Raw genomic sequence first — 10,877 nt, 5'->3', positions numbered from 1 at the left:
GATCCGAACTCAGGACCTTAGGAAGAGCAATCAGTGCTCTTACCCGCTGAGCCATCTCGCCAGCCCCCGAACATTTCTTTAGTTGCTCCTCAGCCATTCAGTATTCGTCAGGTGAGGATTTTTTATTTAGCTCTGTACCCTATTTTTTAATAGGGTTATTTGGTTCTCTGTAGTCTAACTTCTTGAGTTCTTTGTATATATTGGATATTAGCCCTCTATCAGATATAGGATTGGTAAAGATCTTTTCCCAGTTTGTTGGTTGCCCTTTTGTCCTATTGAAGTGTCTTTTGCCTTACAGAAGCTTTGCGACTTTAGAAGGTCCCATTTGTCAATTCTTTTTTTTTTTTTCTTTATTTACATGTAAATTTCCCCATTTGTCAATTCTTGATCTTAGAGCATAAGCTATTGGTGTTCTGTTCAGGAAATTTTCCCCTGTGTCCATGTGCTCAAGGCTCTTTCCCACTATCTTTTCTATTAGTTTCAGTGTATCTGGTTTTATGTGGAGGTCTTTGATCCACTTGGACTTGAGCTTTGTACAAGAAGATAGGAATGGATCGATTTGTATTCTTGTACATGCTAACTGCCAGTTGAGCCAGCACCATTAGTTGAAAATGCTGTCTTTTTTCCACTGGATGATTTTAGATCCTTTGCAAAGATCAAGTGGCCATAGGTGTGTGGATTCATTTCTGGGTCTTCAATTCTATTCCATTGATCTAACTGCCTGTCACTGTACCAATACCATGCAGTTTTTACCACAATTGCTCTGTAATACAGCTTAATGTCCAGGATAGTGATTCCACCAGAGGATCCTTTATTGTTGAGAATAGTTTTGGCTATCCTGGGTTTTTTGTTATTCTAGATGAATTTGCAAATTGCTCTTTGTAAGTCTGTGAAGCATTGAGTTGGAATTTTGATGGGGATGACATTGAATCTGTAGATTGCTTTTGGCAAGGTGGCCATTTTTACTATATTAATCCTGCCAATCCATGAGCATGGGAGATCTTTCCATCTTCTGAGATCTTCAATTTCCTCAGAGTCTGTTGTTATGTCTCTCTTTTCATTTCTGATCTTTTTAATTAGGATACTGTTTCTGTGCCTTCTAGTTAGTCTGGCTAAGGGTTTATGTATTTTTTTTTTTTTTTAATTTTCTCAAAGAACCAGCTCCTGGTTTGGTTGATTCTTTGTATAGTTCTTTTTGTTTCTATTTAGTTGATTTCAGCTCTGAGTTTGATGATTTTCTGCCTTTGACTCCTCTTAGGTGTATTTACTTCTTTTTGTTCTAGAGCTTTCAGATGTGCTGTCCAATTGCTGGTGTATGCTCTCTCCAGTTTCTTTTTGGAGGCACTTAAAGCTATTAGTTTTCCTCTTAGGATTGCTTTCATTGTGTCTCATAAGTTTGGGTATGTTGTGGCTTCATTTTCATTAAACTCTAGAAAGTCTTTAATTTCTTTCTTTCTTCCTTGACCAAGTTATCATTGAGTAGAGTGTTGTTAAGCTTCCACGTATATGTGGGCATTCTATTGATTATGTTGTTATTGAAGAGCAGCTTTAGTCCATCGTGATCTAATAGGATGCAAGGAATTATTTCAATCTTCTTGTATCTGGTGAGGCCTGATTTGTGATGAATTATATGGTCAGTTCTGGAGAAGGTACCATGAGGTGCTGAGAAGAAGATATATCCTTTTGTTTTAGGATAAAAAGTTGTATAGATATCTGTTAAATCCATGTTTCATAACTTCTGTTAGTCTTACAGTGTCTTTGTTTAGTTTCTGTTTCCATGATCTGTCTATTGCAGAGAGTAGGGTGTTGAAATCTCCCACTATTATTGTGTATGGTGAAATGTGTGCTTTGAGCTTTCGTAATGTTTCTTTTGTGAATGTAGATGCCCTTGAATTTGGAGCATAGAGGTTCAGAATTGAGAGTTCATCTTAGTAGTTCATATCTTTGATGAGTATGAAGTGTCCCTCTTTATCTTTTTTGATCACTTTAGATTGAAACTCGATTTTATTCGATATTAGAATGGTTACTCCAGCTTTTTTCTTGGGACCATTGGCTTGGAAGATTGTTTTCCATCCTTTTATTCTGAGGTAGTGTCTGTATTTGTCACTGAGGTGGGTTTCTTGTATGCAACAAAATATTGAGTCCTCTGTATGTACCCAATCTGATAGTCTATGTCTTTTTATTGGGGAATTGAATCCACTGATATTAATAGATATTAAGGAAAACTAATTGTTGCTTCTTGTTATTTTTGTTGTTAGAGTTGGAACTCTGTTCATGTGGCTATCTTGTTTTAGTTTTGTTGGAAGATTACTTTTTTACTTTTTCTGGGATATAGTTCCCCTCCTTGTGTTGGAGTTTTCCATCCTTTGAAGGGATGGATTTGTGGAAATATATTGTGTAAATTTGGTTTTGTTATGGAATACTTTCATTTCTCTATCTATGGTGATTGAGAGTTTTGCTGGGTGCAGTAGCCTAGGCTGGCATTCTCTTAGGGTCTGCATGACATCAACCCAGGGTCTTCTGGCTTTCATAGTCTCTTGCAAGAAGTCTGGTGTAAATCTGATAGGCCTGGTTTTATATGTTACTTGACGTTTTTCCCTCACTGCTTTTAATATTCTTTTTTTTGTGTGTGTGTGTGTGTATTTGGTGTTTTGACTATTATGTGGCTGGAGGAATTTCTTTTCTGGTCCAGTTTATTTGGAGTTCTATAGGCTGTATGTTTGTGAGCATCTCTTTCTTTAGATTAGGGAAGTTTTCTTCTATAATTTTGTTGAAGATATTTACTGGCCCTTTAAGTTGGAGGTCTTCACTTTCTTCTATACCTATTATCCTTAGGTTTGGTCTTCTCATTGTGTCCTGGATTTCCTGGATGTTTTGGTTTAGGAACTTTTTGCATTTTGTGTTTTCTTTGACTGTTGTGCCAATGTTTTCTATGGTATCTTCTTCACCTGAGATTCTCTCTTCTATGTTTTGTATTCTGTTGGTGATGCTTGCATCTATGATTCCTGATCTCTTTCCTAGGATTTCTATCTCCAGAGTTGTCTCTCTTTGTGATTTCTTAACTGTTTCTACTTCCATTTTTAGGTCCTAGATGGTTTTGTTTAATTCCTTCACCTGTTTGGTTGTGTTTTCCTGTAATTCTTTAAGGAATTTGTTTTTGTGTTTCCTCTTAAGGGCTTCTACTTGTTTACTTGTGTTCTCTTATAATTCTTTAAGAGATTTCTGTGTTTCCTCTTTAAGGGCTTGTACCTCTTTACCTGTGTTCTCCTGTATTTCTTTAAGGGAGTTATTCATGTCCTTCTTAAATTCCTCTATCACTATTATGAGATATGATTTTAGATCCGATTCTTAGTTTTGTAGTGTTTTGGGATATCCAGGACTTGCTGTGGTGGGAGTACTAGGTTCTGATGAAGCCAAGTAGTCTTGATTTCTGTTGGTTGGATTCTTGTGTTTGCCTTTCGCCATCTGATGATTTCTGGTGTTAGATGTTCTTGCTGTCTCTGGCTGGAGCTTGTTCCTCCTGTGGGTCTGTAAGCCTGTGTCAGCACTTCTGGGAGATCAGCTCTCCTCTGGTAAAACCTGTGCACAGATGGCTGTGGATCAGTCATCCCTCCTGAGTCCTGGAGTCAGAACAAACCCTGGAGACAGGCTCTCCACTTGCAGGAAAGGTTCAGAGTGGGCTGTGGATCTGCTGTACCTCCTAGGTGTAGTCTGAGGTAGAAAGGATCCTGTCCTGGCTGCCCTGCCACTTGTGAGGCCTGTGCCTCCTAGCTGGTCCCACCTTAGAAAGTCATCGAAGAGAAAATGTCAATCTTACCTAAGTCCATGGGTTGGAGCACTCCCTGGAGGCAAGCTCTCTGCTTGTGGGGGAAGGGGCAGAGAGGGTTGTGGATTGGCTGTTACTCCTAGGTGTAGATGGAGGTAGAAAGATAGTCTGACTTTTGATAGGCAAATTAGGTGCTTAGCGCTTAAGAATGGGATGAGCTGATAATAGGAAGTTGTAATAACTGAATAAAAGGATGTGTGGGGAAGGTGTATGTGACCATTATGGATGGGTGGCCTTTCACCCTGTTAATAGTTCATGTCTTCTCTTTGGAAATGACTAGTTAAATCCAAATGCAAACATGCATCTCTTTAGGAAGTAATACAGCTTTGCCCTTATTAGGTGTTGATTTTTTTTTTTTTTTATTGTGAATGCAGGTAGGGAGAATAGAGAGAATCATTTTCACAGAGAATTTCGTGAGAAAGTAATGGGACACTTCTTTATTTAAAAATGAGAGCATGACAGGGAAGGCTAGAAGCACATTTCACCTAGCTCAGAATTTTGCAACAGACTAGCTCTGTGATTTGCACGTTTATTCACAAGTGTTAACAGCATATAAATATTTAACATACAGATAGTGACTTTGGGCCACAAGGCTTTAGGAAACTCAGTCAAGCAAGAGACAGCTCAGTTCGCTTGTTCTCATTAAACATTTATATGAAATACAGTGATTTTTTTCTGAAGAGGACTAAGGCTGGTTCATTCCCCTAGATTTTGCTTCCTCTGGGGAAGCTGGCATCAGGGCTGAGGCAGTGAGGAGACTGGATTCTACAGGCTGAAGTCTCTCCTGGGAAGCCATTTTGAAGAAGGGATGAGCTATAGGCTTTAGAAGGGTCTGTTCCAGAGTAAAGCAGATGGGTGGAAGGTGGCTATCAGAGATTATCTTATAAAGAGGATAAATGAATTTTTGTTTATCTTTGTTGTTCTTAAGAGTCTAAGAACTCCTAGGGTGACAAGAAGTGATGTGAAGCCAGTTCAGAACAGTCACTGGCCTGAAATGAGGTGAACTGATGTTATCTTTGCTCCTTCTGTTTCTGAGATCTGAAACGGATTTTCTTTGAAGAAGAAAACCATTGAATTCAAATAGAAAAGCTTCTGGGTTGAATGCAAGATTGTGAAAATAAATTTTGAGTTAATTTGAACAATCCTAGCAAAGTGAAACAGAACCTTCCCTTTCCACAGCCAGGCTCCTTGAAATTTTGGCAGAGGTAATGAGCCAGTCAACAAACAAAAAAAAAGACTCTAAAATTCCTAACATAGAGAAAACTTCTTTTTGAAATGACACAGCACTCTTCACTTGGGTGTCTAGGTGTAGCCTCTTGTAGTTGTGTAGTCGAGTTATCCCAGGAGCTCTGAAAACCCCACCAGCAGCGACTAGCTTTCATTGGTCCAGGCTGGACCGGCATTTCAGCCTTTTGACTAACTTTCTCTCCCACGTGATTCTTATCACAACCATCTTTGAAAGATGATGATGAAGAGGCTGAGAAGGGAGTACCAGCAACAGAGCACAGTTACAGTTTTTTGCTCAGCTTCCATGAAGACCTTTGAGGTCATCTGTGGCTCCTGAGAAGAGAAGTAGACTAGATGCTTGCATAGAAAACAATATCCATTGTTTTTAGTAGCTGAGTAGTACTCCATTGTGTAAATGTACCACATTTTCTGTATCCATTCTTCTGTTGAGGGATATCTGGGTTCTCTCCAGCTTCTGGATATTATAAATAAGGCTGCTATGAACACATGTGGAGCCTGTGTCCTTATTACACATTGGAGATACTTCTGGGTATATATATGCCCAGGAGTGATATTGCTGGGTCCTCAGGTAGTACTGTGGATGGAACTAGAAAATATCATTTTGAATGAGGTAACCCAGTAACAAAAGAATACACATGTTATGTACTCACTAATAAGTGAATATTAGCTCAGAAGCTCGGAATATCCAAGATACAATTCACAGACCATATGAATCTCAAGAAGGAAGACCAAAGTGTGAATACTTCGGTCCTTCTTAGAAGTGGGAACAGAATACCCATGGGAGGAGTTACAGAGACAAAGTGTGGAGCAGAGACTGAAGGAAAGGCCATCCAGAGATTGCCCCACCTGGGGATTCATCCCATAGATAGTCACCAAACCCAGACACTATTTTGGGTGCCAGCAAGTGCTTGTGACAGTAGCTTGATATAGCTGTCTCCTGAGAGGTTCCACCAGTGCCTGACAAATGTAGAAGTAGATGCTCACAGCCATTCATTGGACTGAGCACATGGTCCCCAATGAAGGAGCTAGCGAAAGGACCCAAGGAGCTGAATGGGTTTGCAGCCTCATAGGAGGACCAACAATATGAACCAACCAGTACCCCAAGAGCTCAGGGACTAAACCACCAACCAAAGAGTACACATGGAGAGACCTACAGCTTCAACCACATATGTAGCAGAGGATGGTCTTGTTGATCATCAGTGGGAGAAGAGACCCTTGGTCCTGTGAAGGCTTGATGCCCCAGTGTAGGGGAATGCCAGGGCCAGGAAGCAGGAGAGGGTGGGTTGGTGAGCAGGGAGAAAGGGAGAGGAGATAAGGGGTTTTCAGAGGGAAAACCAGGAAAGGTGATATCATTTGACATGTAAATAAAGTAAATATCTAATAAAAAAAGAAAATAATATCCAAAGACTCAGTGAGTTGTGGTGTATAGGATGGAGGTCTTTCACTTTTCTCATACTTTAGATGGTTGAGGCCCAAGGGCAAACAACACCCTAAATTCTAGGATGCCCCTGTTAACCATTAAGTGTCCTTGCCTGTCCTAATTTGGACATTGCATTTTCAGAAAATGAGTGCAATGAATTATAGCTTTTATATCACAGGGAATGGGCTGCAATGTCAACATCTGTATGTGGAAAGCTTTGCCCAAGAGATACTTTTTTTTTTTCATTTTGAATATTCTCAATTATTAGTTTTCTTCTCTTTTAAGCTGAACTCTTATGTTGATGGCCTTTTTCCCCCAACAAGTAAGTTTTTTTAATACTACTTTATATGCAATAGTTTTTTAAAAATTTTATACATGTATACAATACATCTAGGTTACATCTACACTTTGCTTCCCCAGGCTCCTCCGAATAAGTGGTAATGGTAGTTAAAGTGACATGATAACATGTGCACATGCACATACACACATTTACATGTGTCTGTATATATGCATTTTCATGTCTCTCCTTTTATTTCCAGGCTGCACACTGTAACTGCAGTCAGGAAGTCTTCTGCTGTGCTGGAGATCCATCAAGAGGTATGAAGATGGAGACAGCATCACTCATGGACATACTTATTCACATGCTTGCCTCTCCACTCTTCCTAACATTCAATCGTCGCCTCTCTCTTGTCTTTATATTATATTTTTATATTTTGTATACTTCCCCTCTTTTTCTGAAAGCCAGGGTTTGTTGAGAAATTGCAAATGGAAACTAGGCTGCAACTTTCTGAATATTAGGAAGGATGTCTTTGATATTCTCTTTTCCTTAGGATAAACCTATTCTTATTCCAAATAGTATTTGCCTGAGATATTAAGAAAAATGTTTACAAGTTTTATTTATTAGGTATTGTTTTTACTTATACCATCCTGACATCATCTTATCATCAACACATTGACATCATAATCATTTTCTTCTTCCTCTTTCTCTTCCTTCTCCTCCTCCTATTCTTCTTCTTCTTCTTCTTCTTCTTCTTCTTCTTCTTCTTCTTTTTCTTCTTCTTCTTCTTCTTCTTCTTCTTCTTCTTCTTCTTCTTCTTCTTCTTCTTCTTCTTCTTCTTCTTCTTCTTCTTCTTCTCCTCCTTTTTCTTCTTCTTCTCCTTCATTTCTTAGTGTAGGGTCAGCAATGCTGTATCTGGGCTTTACTTAGGCAGCTGATCACTGGAATAGTGTCAGGCTATAGTTATTTGGTAGGACTAGGTTCTCAGGACTCTTCTATGGTGGCTGAGTGTTGAGTTCTATGCTGGTAGTGATGTGAAGTAGTCCTCCATGGAAATCTGCTTTGTCTGAAGCCCTTAAATGGCTTTCTTGTGTCTCCAAATCTGAATAAAAAATGGTTCCCATTGATGGCTGTTTCATTCACTTGGGATTTTATTAGGTTCTGACTATGTGTATATAGTGGATAGGATAGAGCATTACCAGTCACCGTTACCTGAGGAAGGAAATTATGTGGAAGTACTGTTTGTAAGTGCTGTTTCTTTTCTTTGCTTGTTCTTTGTGACCTTGGTTCTTCTTGTTATTGTTCATTTTATTTCAACAAGTACCTCTTGAAGCCTGAGGTTAAAGAGATACAAGTGTAAATGAGAAGGAAGGATTTCAAAGACAGATTTGTGTCCTGTAAAAGCTAAGGGGAAGAATAAGGCATGCAGATAGGTCTAGATAAGCATTTGTTTCATCAATGTCCCTTTGATTTTCTCTCCTTGCCTGAAGAACAGACCCAAGCAGGTATCCTCCCTGCTTCTGCATCCTGTCTTCCTCTGAGTTCTACCATGAACACAGTTTTGCTCAGCAACCTTGTTTCTAGTCTTCTGAGAACAGCTAGCAAGAAGAGGCAGAAGTGAGTGGCCTCTCCACTGTACTAGTGATAAATTTACTCCTTGAATTTGAAGGTTTATAGAGAATCAGCCAATCCTTCAAGGCTCTTCCCCTATTGTGCATATTACCTGCAGTTCCTCTGTGCTTATTTTCCTTGAGGGTTGCAGTAGGGTTGCATGTATGCTGTTGGCTTGAGATAATTGTTAAGTAGATTTGATAAAACAAACTGTATGATTAAAGCAAAAAAAAAAAAAAAAGTTAACAGCTCTGCCTGGGTCTTAGAGCTACTAAATTAGGATTGAGGAAGGACATAATTGTTATGAGAAAGGAGAGACAAGCTACTTATAGACAAATGTGTAATTATAGAGATGTAGGAGGAATCTAGATGGGGTGGGCACAGGTTTAGAGTACAGGTTCACACTGCCTGGGTTTGCAACCCTAATTCAGTGCCTTTGGTAGAATTGCAAAACGGGAAGAAGAAACAATACCTCAAAGGGTAGTTTGAGGTGTAGTGAATAAGAAAGTACCATTCAGTACCTTGCCTGTCAGAGAGGATGCAGGACCAACATGTTAACTATTGTTCTTATGATTAAAGTAGGGATTGATGCTTAGCAGAAAAGTGGGCAGTGGTTGTTCTGCGCAAACTGGCCAGGAAATTATGGTGTTTGTAATTTCTAGAACTACTGACAACTAGTCTGGTGGCATGATGGAAGGTGAATTACTTGGTTAGGAGAGAGGGTCATGGTTGTACATTCTCACACTCATTTGGCTTTGTAAAGAAATTATAACTTATGAGACCTTGGATGAAGGAGTGGCCATGGCCATGGGAATGAAAACAGAGCTTTAAAATATCTTAAGAAATAGTCCTTGGCAATTGCACTGTGATAGAAGTTAAGAAGGACTTTGGGAAATCTGCTTGGGATGTAGTGCAGATAGAGAAAAGAACTGATTTCAAAAGACCCGAAAGGATCAAGGCACAGAAGGTGTCTTGAGGAGATGATCTTAGAGGAGGCGAAGGCGGAGATGCGAGAGATGAGTCCACTCATGCCAGTATAATCTAGCAGGGGAAGTTAACATTGACCTTTGCAGGAGTCCCTAAATGTAGAATGTACATTCTCATTTATTAACTAAACTGTGGACTTTAACACAGCTTTAAAAAGCGTGTATGAAAAAGGATTAACATTGAGAGGAAGGAAAATAGAGTTTAAATATTAGGAGCTTTGGGGGGAAAGATCCTGGCATTGGTTTTCCCTACCAATTCAAAACACAATTTAAATCTTGTGTGCTCCACTTCCATAAGTTTTTGTGATACTCTCATAGCTAGAAGGATCTAGAATTGTCATAAACATTAATAGAAGAAAGAGAGTTGATCCTTGGGCTAGAATGCAGTAAGAAACAGGAGTTATTAAGGCTTAGCTCCATATACCCAGACTCTCAGTGACTTTCCCCTGAGCTGGTGTTGCTTGCCCCAGAGCATCAAATGATTTGGGGAAACAAATTTGTCTTACCAAACACTTCCCCAGTTCTCAATCCCAGATGATATTTGTGCTGGTAGTGTGCATGCCTGTGTGTTAATAACATCTGAATCTTTGAACAGACTGCATATACTGTTTGGGCTCTTGATAACTGGCTCAGTGATTGAAGGATACTTAGAAGATAAATGACTAAAATCAAGTGGGTAGCTATCAGGTCTTGGGAGAGACCAGGAAAAAAAAGGGTAGGTTCTTAAGTAAAAAATGTAAAATCCTAGAAAATTGGTTTACTCATTATAATAATAGTAACTATAACTATTATTATTATTAATTCTAAGTATCTGAAGCTGTTTCTGGTTCACCTCACACCTGTCTTATATTAGAACTACAGGCATGTGTTACCATTTCCAGCCAGTTCTTATTTTAAATTGCCTTCTTTCAAGAGACAACCATTTAAATGTTGCTTTTTTCATTAAAATAAAATGAACAGATGAGTTTATGAAAAGAGATTAAGAACTGAAATGTTCCATGAACTTGAAAATTTGATTTTCAAGAACCATGATAAAATCCAAAAAAAAAAAAAAAGATTATTTTTGGAGTAAGACAGCAGGAATGTATTTTGGAGTAAAACTATTTAATCATTCACATGCATTAAGAGTCAAATATTAAACTTAGTTATAACTTGGTATGTAACTACTTGATTTCATTTAATTTTTCCTTGAAAACACATGCTCTTACCTTTCATCATATGTAGTGAGTTGAACTAGACTCTGAAGAGAACTAGTTCCATTAAGTCAGGGAAAACAGGAGAAGACAGAAGTGAGGAGCATGACAGAGGAAACATGCCAGCAGGTCCTGATAAATAGGGTCTGTGAGGGCTAGAAGGTACCAGCTCTAGGTGATAGGTCCTATAGAGGAAAAGGCTAGTGGGGAGTGTTCATCAGTTTTGGATTCATAATTCTATGTGGTGTGATGGAGCCAGGCTTCATTGTCCAGAGGAGCAAAGTGATGGCCCTTATTCATTTGTTTTTACTTTTTT

At 38.9% G+C, this 10,877-nt stretch overlaps 1 protein-coding gene across 1 annotated transcript in view; it reads left to right on the top strand.

Moving 5' to 3' along the window:
* Window positions 1-10,877, top strand: part of Opn5 (opsin 5) — a 69,299-nt gene that overhangs the window by 43,618 nt on the left and 14,804 nt on the right. Inside the window, exon 7 of the mRNA XM_031347611.1 lies at window positions 7,034-7,091. Within this exon, the coding sequence (XP_031203471.1) occupies window positions 7,034-7,091 (58 nt within the window). The remainder of the gene's footprint in view (window positions 1-7,033; window positions 7,092-10,877) is intronic.

The sequence above is a fragment of the Mastomys coucha genome, unplaced genomic scaffold, assembly GCF_008632895.1.
Source record: "Mastomys coucha isolate ucsf_1 unplaced genomic scaffold, UCSF_Mcou_1 pScaffold3, whole genome shotgun sequence".
Lineage (NCBI taxonomy): Eukaryota > Metazoa > Chordata > Mammalia > Rodentia > Muridae > Mastomys > Mastomys coucha.
The sequence above is the reverse complement of the archived record's forward strand: the minus strand, read 5'-3'. Positions and strand labels throughout refer to the sequence as shown.